General features: G+C 46.7%; 1 protein-coding gene across 1 annotated transcript in view; it reads right to left on the reverse strand.

Moving 5' to 3' along the window:
* The window catches only part of CACNA1I (calcium voltage-gated channel subunit alpha1 I), a 159,658-nt gene that overhangs the window by 62,149 nt on the left and 80,742 nt on the right, over window positions 1-16,767 (reverse strand). Inside the window, 1 exon segment of the mRNA XM_075159749.1 lies at window positions 8,998-9,095. Within this exon segment, the coding sequence (XP_075015850.1) occupies window positions 8,998-9,095 (98 nt within the window).

The following is a 16,767-nucleotide window of genomic DNA, read 5'->3' on the forward strand; positions in this document are numbered from 1 at the left end:
AGAGATGAGATCTCCTAATTGCAGACCTGACCCCAGGGTTACAGTGGCCTCAAGAATGAGGGCAAAATCCAGAGCATTTACCTTGAGAGCTAAATGCTGACCCCTCTGGAAAAAGAGGGGCTTCGGTCCAAGCTTTGCTGTGATCCAAAAAGAAGGAGACACCTCAGCTCTGCAGCAGGCTGCACCCTATTAGGGATGCTCTGAGCCCAGCTAAGGTCCACGGATGGTAAGAGAAAGCTCGTCCACCACAGGCATTGACATTCAGTATGTGCCACTGTAGCACGGTTGGTAGCCACATAATCTGTGACATGAGCAGAAACGGATGCAGGCAAAGGTCTCAGTCAGGAGCCCCCTTCTTCACTCTCTTGTCCCATTAACCCCTTGCAAGCTTTAGGCTGTCAGGTAACTTTGTCTTGGAGAGTGATGCCAGGTATCACATTATTTCTTAGAGAGGTGCCTCTCTGGGGGATTGCTGTCGTTCTGTTCTTTTTTCTAATACTGAACATCTAATAAGCAACACCTACTACCACCTGCTACTGTTGTTCATCCACTGATCATCTCATTTTTTCCTCATTTATCACTGCAATGATGACTGCATTCACTTTCAGTGAAAACTCTATTAAAAACATACAGTGCCAAATTCTCTTTCAGAATTGTAGGGGTCACCCAACACCGGGGACAAAAGGTAACTCCAGTGCCGTGGCTGCGAGCCACTTTCCTCTGTTCTGTAAATACCCTCAAGTTCTTTACACATCTCTAGTGCTGTGTAAGTAGGACACAATAATGCAAAATATTACGTAAAACAGTGTTAATGCAACTTCTGGTTAAGATTTAAGGGAGCTAATTTCCTCTTGCTGTCACTAGCATGAATCATGTTTCTACTGCAGGCAGTGACGTGACGTTACGTGAGATGTGTGTGAAAAGAAGAATCGGGCCCGAAATACCCAAAGATCAAGAAATTTAAGGTTACGGTTGTAAATTGCCCTGCCCACACACACAAAGTGTAATTAGTGTAATATGACATTATCTTTCACCCCATAATACACTGTCGTTATTGCTCACATTTCCATGGTATCCATTGCTTGATAGGTCCCATGGGACAGATTTTGCAAAACAGCTCAGCTCCCATTTAGGCAGCAAAATACGTGGCTGGGCTTTCGAGAGCGCTGTGCACACTGAAGGCTGAGCTTGTTTGAACAGGCAGCAGAATTGTCACAATGGGAGCTGCGAGGTGCTGAGCATTTTTTAAATTCTGGCTGTGCAGGTTCCCCTAGAGGAGAAGGGAGAAATAAAGATTCCAGCGAAGGTCTCTTTATGACTGGTTTTTGGTTTGGTTTTTTTTCCAGGCTTGCTTTACTTCCAATAACACAAACTCCGAAGTGCTGTTGCTAACTCTTGTGATTTTTATCAGGAGCCTTGGGATGTGTGGCATAAACCTTCAGGCGTGAAATCTTGCTATGACTTGACAATCTCGGATCACAGTAAAAAAAAGAGAAGAAGTTTCTATTCCTCAGTATTATGGGGGGGAAAAGAGGACTACAAGATCTGAGTCACAGGTCTAAAGGTCTGAAATAATCTGTGATTTTTTTTCCTTTTCCTTTTTCAAATCTCATGGTTTTAAACGCATCTGACAACCTACAAGCACACAATTTGTGACTTTTGAATACTTGTTTATAACAACAGTGAAATGGAGCAGACTGGTTCAGAGAGGGAAAGATTACTTTCTTCCATGATCTGTGACTGCAAAAAAAGGGGACTAAGCAATGCATGGTACAAAACAAGGCATTACCAGGTCTACATTTCCTCCACTTCAGTGTTCCCCAGCTCCCTGCCATGATGCTACACTAACACAGAGATATAACTTTCTTTTTGTTTTGGTTTGTTTTTTTTCTCCCAAATTTACTTTGATTACCCATTTAAACATGTGGCAATATGTTGCACACTGTGGAATGCACAGGAAAAACAGCACTAAGATCAGACAACAAGTAAATAAAACTGGAGCCTGTCTTCAGTGACTGAAGACTCCCTCCAGCACTACGAGATGTAGGTCTGTTACAGCCCGCTCAGTTCGTTAAAAAGCCCCAGAGAAGCCTTGATTTGCAAACCCATCCAGCGTATTTATCTGAGAGTCAATTGCCCTTGTTTCAGTTTTGATTTCCTCCCCTTCTCTCCTTCCCTCCGCCCCCACTTTCTCTGCATTATCCTACACACCGAGGTGCATCACACCTTCGCGTGCTGTGCCTGGCAAACCCTGCCGCTTGCCTCCCATACATTTCTCCTTCGAGCCCCGCTCCTTCTCTGCTCTCCTCTCTATTGATCCTCACCCTGCTCTGCTCCCCCTTGCACTGTTTCCCTGTATCCCGAATGCGCCTGTCTGATTTAAGGCTCGACCGACTTGATAAAGAGCTGCACATACAGGAAAGTGCAGCTCTGAGTTACGTTTCCATCTCCGATCTGCCCCCCTCTCTGAGGCAAGGCATCCTTTAATGGCCTGCTCCAGGCATAAATCACATTGCTCTCTTCAGTGCTTCACTCCACTTGGCTAGGAGATTGGGTTGGAAAGGGAGGACATAGACCGAACTCGACCCCGACGGACAAGTCCATCCCCTGTCGGCTTTTCACCATCCTTTCACTGCCTGCCTGCCTGGGACAGAGCCTACAGAAAGCTGGCAGCTTCGTCTTTGAATGCATTTGAGTCACACATAGCCTGACCAGGGAATGAAAAGGGCTTTTTGACCTCTTAACTTTTGTGTATGGATGCTGCGAGAGAACATCACTCTTGTCCCTGTATTAACCTGCTCAGGACTGTGCCTGCGTGTGGATAAATCCATGTGCGTATACATTTGCGTGTGGTTGTAAGCATGGTTTGTGTGTCGCTGAGATGTGATAATAAATATTTACGGAGCAGCTTATACAAAGAACTGTGGGTGGGGTAAGTTTAAATATTTGGAAAATACAACAATGTCTGAGTTTCAGTTATTGCTTCACAAATAAAGCCATGAGGGGAAAAAATGTGCTTTCAAAAGAGTCAAATGGAAGAGTACTTTTTTGAAAGGGAATCAATGCTGGAAGAGAACAAGCAAGTGACAGTCCTCTTTCAGAAAGTCTGAGGCATCTGAAGTAAAGACCCTGTAGGGGGGGTCTTAGAAGAGGAATCTCATAATCCCTTTGCATTTCCAACTGCTAGGACAGGACTGTGCCTGTCAAATGCGCTTGTTTTTTGTCCAATCTAGCTGTAAATGAGACTGTTTTACAGCCTAATATATCTCAGTCAGAAGCTAATTTCACACACGCTCATCAGTGAAATTAGTTCTTCAAAAACACATTTAGAGAAGTAAATGTCATCACTTTTCCCCCGTGCCAAGTGTGGGGTTCATAGCCAGACCACTCTGTCTTAGGCACTGTTACAGCAGCAAACACAGGTAGCTCGGCGTGGAATACAGATTTAAGGGAGGCATATAAATATAAAACATCTGCTTTTCCCATTCCAGGGTTCAGCTGCTTCAGACTATTGTTATATTGGTGCTTTGGTCTAGTGAGCTGAACACAGGGCTAAGAGTTAGGAGATGTCAGTTGTATTCCTGAGTCTGCTGGTGACACTCGCTGGGTCTCACTCTCCTGGTCTGAAACATGAGAAAGATTAAACTAACAAGCCTTGGTTTATATCTTTGAGATTTGTAGAAGAAAAGTAGAAAACTCCGGTCTATTTGGACCCATGGAGCTACTATAATTACAATAATTAATAAAGAAAAATGGAGCTAGACCAAGATTTTCCTACACAGCACTTTCACCAGCAAGAAATGCTATTTCATTGAAATGGAAACACTTCAGTGTTGTGTAATTACTGAAACATCATTTAGCAAACAGAAAAGGAGGACAAGAGGAGAGGAAAGCATTTTTATACTAGAATGGCATGGTTGAGGTTTTTTGATTTTTAAACTTCTTTGTCATGACAAAGTTTAGGAAAAAAAATCAAAAAGCCAAACAAACCACCTAAAATTAGGCAGAATAAAACTGTATTAAAATGGATGGGAAATGCTTATTCTTGTTCTGACTGAGAAAAAACACATTTAGAAAGAGCAGAACTTCCCCCAAATCTGAAATTCTATTTCCTGCACAGCTAGTAATAAGAATATAACATTATATTTTTAATGCCTGTACCTCCACATAAGTATTACTACACTTACACACCAAGTATTAGCACATGTATACACTTTCTATTCAATAAAGTTGCTATGCAACACACTGCAACAGACTCCTTCACTTCCGTACAGTGTGCTCAGCTGAAGTAATCTGCTTCCAAATGATGAATCAGTTACTAAATTGTAAGTGGAAACTGGAAGACATGAAACACAACGCAAGGACTCTACTTTGCATAAGACCAATGCAACAAGAAAGAGTAAACCGAAGAAACATTTTCTGCTCCAATGTAAAAAAAACGTAATAGCAGAAGCAAAAGAAATTCAAATGATCAGAAATTACTACAGACGCCCTGCTCAAAAGCAGGCAGAAATAAAACAAAACCAGGCTCCCCCCAAACCTTGTGCCTTGCCGTGAGAAGAAGGGATGAAAGAGCTAGCAGAAACAGCAATGTTTCACCTAGCAACCTGCCACACAATCGCAAAAGAATAACAACAACAAATGGATGTGGAATTTCACCCCAAGCCCAGGACACAGACATGCCCAGAGCAGAAAGCAACTACCTCTGACCGAGGCCTGGAGGGTATTTTTTTGCTCTTTACGCTTGTTCAGTGACTCGCAGGGCTTGTCACACCAGCTCACCGCCATGGAATTGAACCACGTGGTAATAGGACCGGAACAATCTCTAATTTTTTGTTTCATGCATTTTCAAACAAAACCCCAAAAGGCAGTGTAGTCAGTAATGCAAGAGGTAAGCAGGAATACTAATGAAGGTGTGATACGAATCACACAACTAGGGTGCCTCATGTTTTCTCTAGTACACTTCAAAGATGACATGCGAATGGAGGAATGATCAGGCGGGGCAGAGCCACAGACTTCTTCATCCAGAAGTGAAATCCAAGGCCGTCAGTAGCACATCCTGCTGAGAATTGCAAGAAATGCAATCAATTGCTGATAACCAAGTAGCTAAAGAAGCTACTTGCTCCCTGAAGCAAAGAGGCTTGAAATCTAGAAGTGTCTCCAGGTGAGCTCTCATCCCTTGGACAACCCCATTTTACTTACTTTACTTACACTGTGCCTCTTAATTGATTTGGGGCTGGAAGGACTTCCAGTAGCAGCGAGTTTTACAGCCTAATTACGAACTGGGTGGAGGACTTCTTCCTTAATGGACATTTGCCACCTTTTGGTTACACTGGATGTCCTTTTCTGCTTCTGTCACAATTCGGGTAGGAAAGTCTATGTATCCTTTACACTATTCGTAACGAGTAGAGCACACACAAATAGCATTTGTCAGCTCCTTGTGGGATATTGTTTCAAAGCCTCACAAGTCTCACTGTAAGGAAGGGCTTTCAGTAACATGTTAAGAATGAACACAGGTAAACAGAATTTAGACATATCCAACTTGGGCATTTAAACTTCAGCCTTGCCCACCTGCCAAGAATATAAAATAAGTTTATTTGACTTATTTAACAGGTGATACTTTTTCCTCTACCATGTTGCTACTGTTTCCTTAAGAGACATTCTGAATTTCCTCCCTCCTAATTTTCTGGCATCACTTCTTTTTTTGCTTCATGTAGTACAAAATTTCTCTCAAATTTGTCCAGAAATTTCTCGCTTCAGTATGCGGACTTTTCAAACGCTGGCTGATTATTAGAGTGTTAGTGTTCTTTGGGTGCTAAATAATCTACCCAGACAGACCACTTCAGCACTCTTCCACTCATGCAGTAATTACTCAGGTTCCTAATCACTTAGTCTATTCTCCTGATAATAAAGTGCCACTATTCGGTCCACACGGCCAGACTCCTCTGTGAAAATCGGTCCCTACCTGGGTGCCCACGTGGACGTCTTTGAAACAGCCACCGGTGAACACTGGGCCACATTGTCCCATCACAGCCTTCTGACCATGGCCAAATATCTGCCTTTGGGATTAACCCCCCTGCCCCTCCCCAAATATCTCACGCTCCCACCAAGACCTCGATCTCCCTCTGCCTCCCACTCTGTTATTCCCCTCTTTCTTTGCTAGCACCTGCAACTCCTCCAGCTTCATATCATCAGTACATCTCACTAACAGACTTTCCTCTTGCTTCAGATCAGTAATAAAGAACTTTAAAAAGACATTAAAAAAAGATTTGTGGCCAAAGGTCCCATTAATTACGTTTGCTGTACTCCACTAAGCACCTTCTTCCAACGCAGCTCATTCCCATTTATCACAAGCCTTTGTTTACAGACTCTTCGCCAGTTTTCAACCCTCAAGTCAGTGCTTCCTCTCCCAGGGAATGCGATTTCTTTTTTTTTTTGTTGTTTCTTTTAATTAATGGCAGGATGTCTTTCTTCCAAAATGTTCTCTGCGTATAACCACAGATTTATGTAGCGAGAAAGATACATAAAGGTTTAACCACAGAGTGGGAAATAAAACAGCATCAATTTCATACAGGTGAAGTTTTATACTGATAAAAGGAGCAGACAGGCAGCATCACGGCCAGGACGGTCAGGGGAAATTCAACAGCCTGTGCTCTGCAAAGGTCAGGCCGAGCTGATCAAAAGCATCCCTGGTGCCTCCGCATGGATGGAGCAGGTCCCTGGTGGGCCAGTTCTGATGCCACTCATACCGCTCCTCCCCGGGGCAGCTCCTGCTGACGGGGGAGCGACTCCGGCTGTTCCGAGAGGTAAACTGGAATAAAACAAGGCCTCGACTTTTTGTCAGTCAAGCTTTGCTCCTGACCGCTGGTGTCCAGCAATTAATATGGCAGATGTCTGCAGGAGTCAATTGGATATTGTTCAAGATGTTCCCACTCGCCACCAAGGTTAAGTCTACCCTGATAACAGGGGTCAGCCTCAAAGTGGTCTTTGAGCACAGACTCACAGGACTCCTTATAAAGCAGGGAGGAAAGGGGGCTGCATAACATGAGGACGGTGCTGCCCTCACGCAGCTGGCCATACGCTTCATGGAAGGGGCGAGCTTGCCATGCACGACCCCCAGGCCACCTCCTCGCAGAAGAGATGCCCCCCCGACCCCGCCACAGTGCATGCCCACAGCCAGGGCTGTGGCTGGCTCCCAGCCCTCTCCTCTTTGGAAAAGGGGCAGAGAAATGGAGGCAGGCTGGGGAAGTTGTTCTGCTAACAGTCGATAGCCAAAAGGTTGCTCTTGGCTTCCATTTTTATCACCCCATGATGGACCTGTTATATGCCTGGGTGTGCACTCAGTGCCCAAACCAGCTGCTCCTCTGCCTGGTGCCCTCCTGCCACGTTGGGCGTACAGGACCGTGCCTCAGTTCCTCCATCATGCCTTTCAGCACCCTCTGTCCCTGGCTATTGCCCAGAGATAAAAAATACACCCAGGAAGAGGGACAAGACCCTGTTCTAGAAGGGCTTTGCATGGAGCCAGAGACCCTGAAATCCACCTCCATAGCATGTTCAAGAAATAGGTGGCATCGTGAAAGTGACTTTGGCACATGGAAAAACATATGATGCAGAGTGGGAGGTCGACTGTGCAAACTTCCTCAGGTCTGGAAAAGAAAAAGGAGCATCTGAGCTCGAGAGAAGGATTAGGAGAGCTCTGGCAAGGTCTTAGCCACTGCAGACAGCCTGATTAGGGAGATTATGGGGAAGAGCAAAGAGACTTCCTGCCATTCTGCACGACAGAAAAACTTGTGGAAGAAACACCTAAAATCTCCCAGGGCTGCATGTGGCAGCTGCTGCCTTTGCACAGGGGACAGCCAGAAACATTGGAGTGACACAACAAGCCGAGTTCAGTGCTTTTGCAACGCCCTGACCCCAAAAAGCATGCAACCAGCTCGCCGGTTCACTTCTATCCGCCCGGATACAACCCCTGAGAAGCCTGAGCCACCTCCATCGATGTTTCCTGAAGTTAAATAGTGATGGCAATGCCTGCTTACTTGCGCCAGGGTTGCAGGGAGAACAACACTGATTTGAGTAAAAAAAAAGAGAGGCAGAGGAAGGGAAGAAGAGGGAAGAAACAGTTCAGCACCAATAAAAGCTGCAAAGCGTGGCAAAGAGGCTGTCTTGTCCCCATCCTCTGGGAAAGGAGGAGGCGAGGGCTGTGGAGGGGCCACCAGTACAGAGCACGTGGGAGCAGCGCGTGTGCGTGGCACGTGCCCCAGGGCTGCGGCTCACATCTCAGGGCTGCAGCACCCCTCTGCTTTGCATGCAGACCTGAGCTGGGGAATGTGTCTCAGAGCTGAATGGTGCCGGCGAGCAGCAGTTCGGCTGCTGACACATCCAGGCTGGCACGCAGCCCCGGCAGCCCTATGCCCAGCGGCACTCAGCCCGGCTCATACACACACGCCAGGTCGCAGTAGGGATAGTCAGCACAAAAGAGGGAGCACAAAGCACAGGGTGAGGAGGAGAGACAAAATAGCCGGTGCTACATGCCCCTAAGCTGTAATGGCATGAAACTTTTCCAGATGAGAGGATCTGGAAGAGCGTGTGAAAGCCAGAGCAAACCAATTCTCCCTGCTTCCACCAGCTCACCCCTCTCCAGACCTCACACACACCCATTTTGAGGCTGCAGATGTTATCAAACCTGTGATGTCCTTCAGTAAGAGCGAGAAAAAACCCTTTCCTTTACTGCACATTGTTCAGCTTCAGCTCCTGGTCCATCAGCATGGCCCTGCATGAAGGACGACCAGGGCAGATATGCTGGGAGACTGTAGTTTTCCTGCCCATCCAACAACACCTCTTGACCCCATGATGGGGAAAGCCTGCACACACCATGCAGCAGCCTCCACACAGTTTGCACCTGAACCCAGCCTGGAAAACACCACCACACACATCCTTACTGATCACATATTCCCCACAAACCAAGCTGAGCAAGTGTGAGAGGGAAGCATGACTTACTAGGCACACGGTTGATAGCTTTCAGGGGTCTTAGGACACGGACAGTACGGATTGCAGACAAGTTAATGTTTTGGAGATCCAGGGAGTACTCCACCATCCTGCAGAAGGGGAGAGAAAGACAGAAAGAAAAAGAAAGTTTAAAAGAATCCAAAATCTTGGCTTGAGTCACAGAGTCATTGTTTCTTCATTGAAGGGTTTCTGGAAGTCATGGGGACAAAGCCTGAGTCTTTGGGAGCAAAACTGAAGCCTCCGGGAGCAGGACTGGAGCTCACGGCTCCCTGTGCAGAAAACACAGCTTGTCCATGGGACGGCAGCAAGGCAGCGAGCAGTGAGAGCGTGCTGTGAGGACGCAGGCCAGGAGCTGCAATAACACTTACCTGCTGCGACTGTCAGGAGGGAAAGGAGCTGCAATAAGATGCCCCAATGAGGAGCGTGTGCTCCTGGCGAGGGCACACATGCAGGGTGGCCATTTCCCACGAGGCCAGAAGGAAGGGGGTTGCTGAGCGTTACCTGCAGCGCAGCGAGGTGCTCCCCATGTTCCCCTCATCTCACAGTGCAGGATGATGTACCTGGAGGTGGCTTCAGCTAACCCATTTTACCTCACATAGAAGCAAACTCTCTACTTAAAGCGGTAACTGCTTTGGACAGGTGGGAAGGCTTCTCCCGTAGCTGTGAATCACTCCTTTCTGACACCAACCAAAAGGGGAAAAGCCTAATTTTAGGACATATGCTAGACCTTAGCTTTCCTAACCCAACAGCACACTCCCTAAATAACCTCAAAGTGCAAATACCTATGACTAATGCATTGGCTTTGCTGCAAGAGCAGCAGGTGCAGGTGAAAAAAAGTGACCTGGCCCAGCATCCCTATCCCAGTGCTCCCCTCCTTGCCCAGTACGGCAAATGTCCAGCAACTCGCCTGCCTCTTTGAAAGTACAGCGAGAAACTGCATTATACTAACCATTTACCCTGGCCAGCAATTTCCACCTGAGGATCTCAAAGCATTTTGCATGTTTTAGTGAACATAGGTGCATGAGGCTTCTGGGAAGACATGGGCTGTTGTCAGCAGCTTCCCCGGGGCAACCCTGATGTGCAGAGGGGATCAAGAGGGTGACAAAGTTGGCAGGTGAAACAGCAGCAGAATCAGGACAGGAACTGCTTCTCCTGAACCTCTGCTCAGATGTGAATAATGAGGCTACAAAAAGCTCCCTTTTCCTTCCAACATGTTCAAGAGATGGGGATGCAACAGGGGATGCAGACTTTTGTTCCTGCACCCCTTCTTAAACCAGAAACATCACCATTTCTATAGAAAGACTCACAAGTCAATAGTCCAGTAGCTTAAAGTCCACCCAAATCCCTCTGCCCAGGAACCACCAAGGAGTGAATCAGGGAGCCTAAGTGAGATGTTGAGAGGGAAATGGGGTACAGCCAGTCTGTAAGAAATATCAGGGAGAGGACTTGAGTGAAACTTGAGTGAAACGGACTGATCCTTCCATCGATCACCCTCTTCACTCAAAAGGACCTTGAAGAGCAAATGTCTAGTTATCTGTCTACACCTTTCACAAAAGGGACTTATCAGAGTGATAGATTTTCAAACACAATGGGGTAAACCTGTCGAAGTGTTGTGATTATTCTCTCTCATGCTCTCTTTCTTTCTCTCCCTCATTCCTTTCACTCTGTTCTCTCATGCACTTTTAGGGTAATTGCATGAAATAATTCTTCCTCTGAAATGCAGTGGCATTCATTTACCTCCCTGGAGCTGTCAGTTCCACATACACTGAGTGCAGAAGGAGAGAGAAGGGATTTCATGCAGATAATCAAAATATTCACACCCCAAAAAAAATGCAACCCAAAAAATCTCCACCCCAAACCAAGCAGCAATATTACAGAAAGCATTAGTGATAGACAGAGGCTTGGGATCCAGTCAGATGAAATTGGGAATTGTGTATAAAGGAGGAAAAAGTGATATAAATGCACAGACATGGGGCATCATGCAAAGGACATAACTGTGTGGTACAGATGAACACAGTGCAAAGGACCTTGAGTAAGCACTGATCAACCTTGCTCCAAAAGCATAAAGCAAGATTGCCTCATCAGCATGTTGTCACTCCAGAATTAGACAAATCTGCTGAAACTGTGGAACTAAAGTTACAGGCAAAGCACCGTATAGATGTGGCTGTATTGTTCCCAGGACGTGGACTAACATCTCTTCACAGCACAGAGACCTGACATGTAGAGGCAGCTTCATGACTGAAGGAGTTCCTACACTGCAGTTTGTTACAGGAGGTAGGTATATGCACAGAAACAAAAAGGTCTCCAACCTTGGTAAAGTCCCACAGAATATCCCTTCCTCTCCTAAAAAAACACGTCCTCTAGAGCACTGGATTGAGGTCAGACCTCTGAAGGCAAAAAAAATTATTTTTGAGCAGTAGTAGAACAACCTGCAACACACTCTGTCAGACACCAAATAAGCAGATAGCCCAAAAATATGTCTAATTTCAAAAAGTGATCTTTTCTGAACTGCAAGCGACCAAACGAGAAGTCCTGAAGAACACCATGACCCCCACAGAAATTGAGCACAGGGGAACAGCACAGAGCTAGGGCCGAGATGAAATCAGTGGGCAGAGGTGACATCTTTTCTTAGACTTAGCCATACAAAATTCATTTAAAAATAGAACCTTCATTTACAAATCATTTGAGTTTTGTCCTCTTGTGGCTACAGTCATGTTGCTGGCATTACAATGGGAGTCACCTTAACCAGGTGCACATTGCTGCCCTCTCCTAGGTGGTATGAGCTTTCCACCTATATAGCACTGTCCACATGTCACTAGAAAAGTAATCATCATCAAAGTAGCAAGCACAGATCCTTTTGGAGCAAAACAAATGCTACCCTAGCTGCAACTGTGCAGTTCCTACAGCCAGTGAGGCAACCTCCTGCAGCCCTCAGTGGCTGCAGATTTGCTACGATTACGTTCCAATTTAGCTAGGAAAAAACCGCCAAACAGTCAATCACTGCCAATGAGAACAGCAGGCTGTTCCCAAGGATGGGTCAGAGAAGGGCAACTGTTAAATTTTTCACAGAGCACCTTCTAACAAAAACGAGCTCAGTCCTAGCAGACCCCAGGGCTTCGGCTTGCTTAGCAGACCCCTTCTGCCTACGGTTCTTCCTGAGGCCTCCTGGTCTTGGCTGCAATAACAGAGACACATCCAGGATGCTTAAATCCCTGCAGATGAGTTATGCCTATTGTAGTCATGTAAATCATATCCAAAACAACTCCAACACAATTCCAGTGCAATTTTGCATTAAGGCCGCTCGTTCTCGCCTTTTCGTTCCTAGTGATGGCTTTAGCATCAGCTTATGTTCACGCTTCTCTTTGCACAAGGGTAGCATGCCCATACCATGATGGACTGCAGGTGACTGGGGTGAAATGAAACTCCATTGATTAACACAAAAAAAACATTTTCTGTGTAGGTAAAATCGATGAATCCAAACGTTGCCTCCTTTCTCTAATGAAATGGGATCTCTAAGCAACTCTGCTGGAGTCTCTGGGCATCTGCAGCATTTCAGGGATTGCCAGCCCAGCTGTTTTTGCTCTTATCTTTCTCCAGCCAGCCCTGCTCCCCACTGCCTGGAAACCCTATACATGTAACCTCTCTAGGTTTGGGCTGTACCTGATCTCCTACTGCCACATGTGGAGGTGGTAACTGGTTGACAGAGAGTCAAAAAGGCAGGTCACAAAAAGTGATCAGCCAGAAACTGGCAGCAGATTTATGTCAGGAAGTTCACGTTTTCCCATGTCTGTGTCTCAAGATCTTGTGATGGTGGATTAGGCACACGGTGCTTATTTGGACTCTCAGGCTGGCAGCTGACCTTCAGTGCTTGGATCCTTATCGCACCAGCAAGCCGGGAACTGTGTGTTTGCTGGGTGTTCACAAACCAAGAGCAGGGAAACATTAAAGCTAGTACAAAACGGTTGCCTCCTTATTAATCTCCAGGAGCTTTCCAGGCTCCTTATCCTTGCTTTGTCGCAGCTCGGTGCCACGAGCAAGGGTAGTTCCCACGACCTGACTGCCCTCCATCTAGTTCTCCCCTCTTTCTTGGCTGCTTTAAGCATGTCTTGTTTGTAAAAGCCTTAGTTTCTTTAAGGTCCAGGGACAGTCAGACGAAGTCTAGGAATTGGAAAAAAAAAAAAGCCTGTGCTGGTTGTGAGTTGTCCTTTCCCCTTATCGTGACAGGGGGGAACACGTCTCTCCCGAGGGAAATGGCAGCTCATTTCTGGCACCGCTAAAGTATTTTGCAGCCTCCGGCGTGGGTGGGAGAGTGCAGGGGCAGGTTAGGAAGTTGGAACTATGCTAAATCAGAGAGAAACTCCTGATCTGTGATGGAATTTGAGCACTGAGTTGTCAAGATAATTAAATTTATACAGTAATTCTTCTTCCCTCACTAGTGATTTTCTTCTTCAAAACTTTCTACATGAAACTCTTCTGGAAGGAGAGGGGATTGACACATGCACCGTCCCCACGCCGTACAGCTCAAGGTTGATGCATGATGGGAACGCTGACAGGGTGGGAAATGGGACAGGGGCACCGGCTGCATGCATGGGGTTCATCCTGCAGAAGCAGGCGGGATGCCTGGCAGGGAACGCCTCTCCACTCCAGCTCTGCCTCCCTTCCCACTCTCAAGGTATCCCACCTCCTCCCTACCCCCTCTCTCTCTTTACGCCCCTCTGACTCCTGCCTGCCTGCAACATCTCCACGTCTCATTTTAATCTTGCTCCTTAACTTCCAGTTCTTCTATTCACCCCTTGCCTTTCCTTCATCTTTCTCCACTTTGCCTCATATCCTTCAATTCCCTTCCCAATCCTTTCTTTCCTCTTCCATCTTCCTCTTTATTCCTTTTGTCTCTTTCCCTACTTATCATCTTCCTGCTTCCTGCTCCAACTTAGTCTCTGCCTTGCTGATAAACACTACCCTATGCCCAGGTAAATCTGCTCAGCTGAACACACAAGAGACCTTGAGTTTAACAGAGACGAGACCAAGCTAGCATGGGGAACAAGTGAGCAATTTGTTAGCACATTGACCCTGTCCAGAAAGCGCCTGGTCTGCTGTACCTCCACCCCATGCCAAGCCACTGGAGTGGACAGCGAGCACACAGGGACAAGGGGGCACGCAAACCACCAGCGTCGCAAACCTTCACTGCTCATGAGGTCTCAACAACAGCAGAATAGCTTGATCCGCTCTACAGCTTGGCACTTCTTTTGCTCCTCTGCACCCATGAGCTCGAGAGTGGGCTTGGATCTGTCTTGGCACTCTCCATTTCTCCAGCAGCAATGAAACTCGGGACAGAAGAGCAATGCTCATTGCCCAGCAGCAGAAATGCACAGCCAGCATGGCTCTGTGCCAGGCACAGGAGAGCAGACTGACCAGCAGGATGGAGGAATAAAAACTAAGACTATTTAAAACAGACATAGCGAGAATATGAAAATCATGTAAGGAGTCCAGAAAATTCAGACTTTATCTTGCTGTATGTGTAATCAAAGATAATGTACTTATACAATGCCTGGCTAGCAGCTTCCTCGCAATTACATTCGATGAAATCCATGATTAAAACAGTTCAAACACCACCATTACCTCTTCATATTTACATGTCCTTATACTTTTATTAAATACTTATTAACTTGCCTAATCTTAGTTCCTGAACATCATCTATTTGCTGAAAATTAGCAGCCAAGAAATAATATTTAAAATGTATTCTGGAAGCATTCATGAAAAATACCGAGTCAGTCTTTTTCTTATGACACAAAGCCAATATGTTTTTGCCAAATTCAAAACCTCCCTAATTCCCCTTCTCTGATAGGGGTTTTCAATTGAAATCTAATTACCTGCAGTCTAATCAATTCATATTTCTTTGTCAAATGAATTTGAGTTTGGCACTGAAGTCAGAAACTTTGTCACTGTGACTTCCCAGCTGTAATTTCAGGCTTGCAGTGAGTCTCTGTGCAAAGTGAAGCTTTTCCTGCCTGTGGACTTTTCTTTAGTCCTTGCATCTACGAGCACCTGGGGTGACCAAGGCAGAAGATTGTTTGGTTGCTCTCTGTTCCAAATTCCTTCAGCTTCTCAGCTACGTCAGGGGTCTAAGCCTGATGTGTGCCTATACCATGACAAGATGTGATTTAACCAATGTCTTCTGTGTACAAGAATATGCCTTTCTGTTCTCGGCTCCTTGATTTGGCCATCAAATTCCACAAACTAGAATTTCTACTACTTCGAAGATCCAGAACATAGAAGTCACAGGGAAAATGTAAGTCTGCCAGTTTTCCCTGTCTGAATTTTTAATTCAGATATCACCACCAAAAGTTGGAGCTGACGTCTCTCCATTTACCAAGGCGTCCCCCTGATACGTGAACCATGTGTGAGCCATCCCAGAGCTCAAATCTCCCACCTGCAGTTTGTGGGGTGGTGGTGGGAGACTGGTTTACCCCTAAATCCTCCCACCTCTGTAGTACACACCAGGATGAGAGGAAGGTCTCACTGCCTCTGCTCTGGCTTCAAAGGCTGTGGCTGCAACGCAAAGAAAGAGCAAAGCCGGTCCTCTCACTGGGCAACATACGCCAATGGTCCCGCATCTCCCCTCTTATATTAATCAGCCGTTCTGATGAAAGGACATTAAAAATCATGCGCATCGCTAGATCCACCCAGTCCTGACCCTCTGTGGCCAGAGGTGCAGCAGTGGGCAGGGGACGTGGAGAACGGGGCTGGCTGGGCTTCCCCAGGGGCTCAATTAGCTGAATATGTGGTGGGCAAAAAAGGGAGGGCAAGCAGCAAAATCCACTTACTGGTGCCCACGACTGCCTGGATAGTGGGGACCATCAGCATTGGAGCAACAGCAAGGAGGCAGGAGGAAGAGCACACAGCTGAACAGCTAGAGCGTGAGGCACGTGTGGCATTCGAGACACCTCCTGTCAGCCCTTGCTAAGGCTGGACGTGCCCCAGCTTGTACACAAGGAGGCTTACACGCTGTAAGCAGGCAGGCACCGGTAAGCGATGAATCCAATCTCTTACAAACCCATCTGGAGACATCAGAAGTGGAGCCAGGAGATTTTGACAAGGCCTGTCCAGATGCTGGGCAAGAGAGGAGGGTACTGCTTCCACCTCGAGACTGCAGCTACAGGATGCACACGTACCAGCGGAGAGAAGAAACACACAGTGCATGCAAACATGCACTGCCAGCCCCCGGACTGCAGGGCTCCCGGGATCTATTTTTTAAGATTTCTGCACCATGCCAGCCCGTTTGCTCTACAGCTGGAGCCACATCCTTACTTGCCCCCAAAGGTCCTGGGGGCTATGGCAGAAATTAAAGGCTCTTTTTAGGTGTCTCCTTTTCCCTGCTCAGAGAGTTGCCTTGTGGCCCATGCCCCCATTTCCTTCGCTTGCTCACAGCTGCAAGAAGGCACAACCTCTACCGGACAGCATGGGGCACCAGCTCGCATGGGGTGTGCTAAGCACATGCAGTCACATCAGGGCTGCAGTCACCTATGGACTCCTCCTTAAAAATATTGTCTTCACGGATGCTCTGGCTCCCAACTGACAGGTTATTTGGACCTGATTTTTTGCTGTATGGACACAGGTTGCTCCCTGATGTAGGAGGCATAGGGCTGCCAGGCAGCCCCCAGCACTGAACCTGCTATCAGCGCACTTGATGTACACTCAGAGAGGAAGCCGTGCAGGCGTTTGCACACATTTTGCACAGTTTGGTGCCTCCAGGGCCAGGCT

The sequence above is a fragment of the Calonectris borealis genome, chromosome 1 (assembly GCF_964195595.1).
Source record: "Calonectris borealis chromosome 1, bCalBor7.hap1.2, whole genome shotgun sequence".
In the NCBI taxonomy this organism is placed as follows: Eukaryota; Metazoa; Chordata; class Aves; order Procellariiformes; family Procellariidae; genus Calonectris; species Calonectris borealis.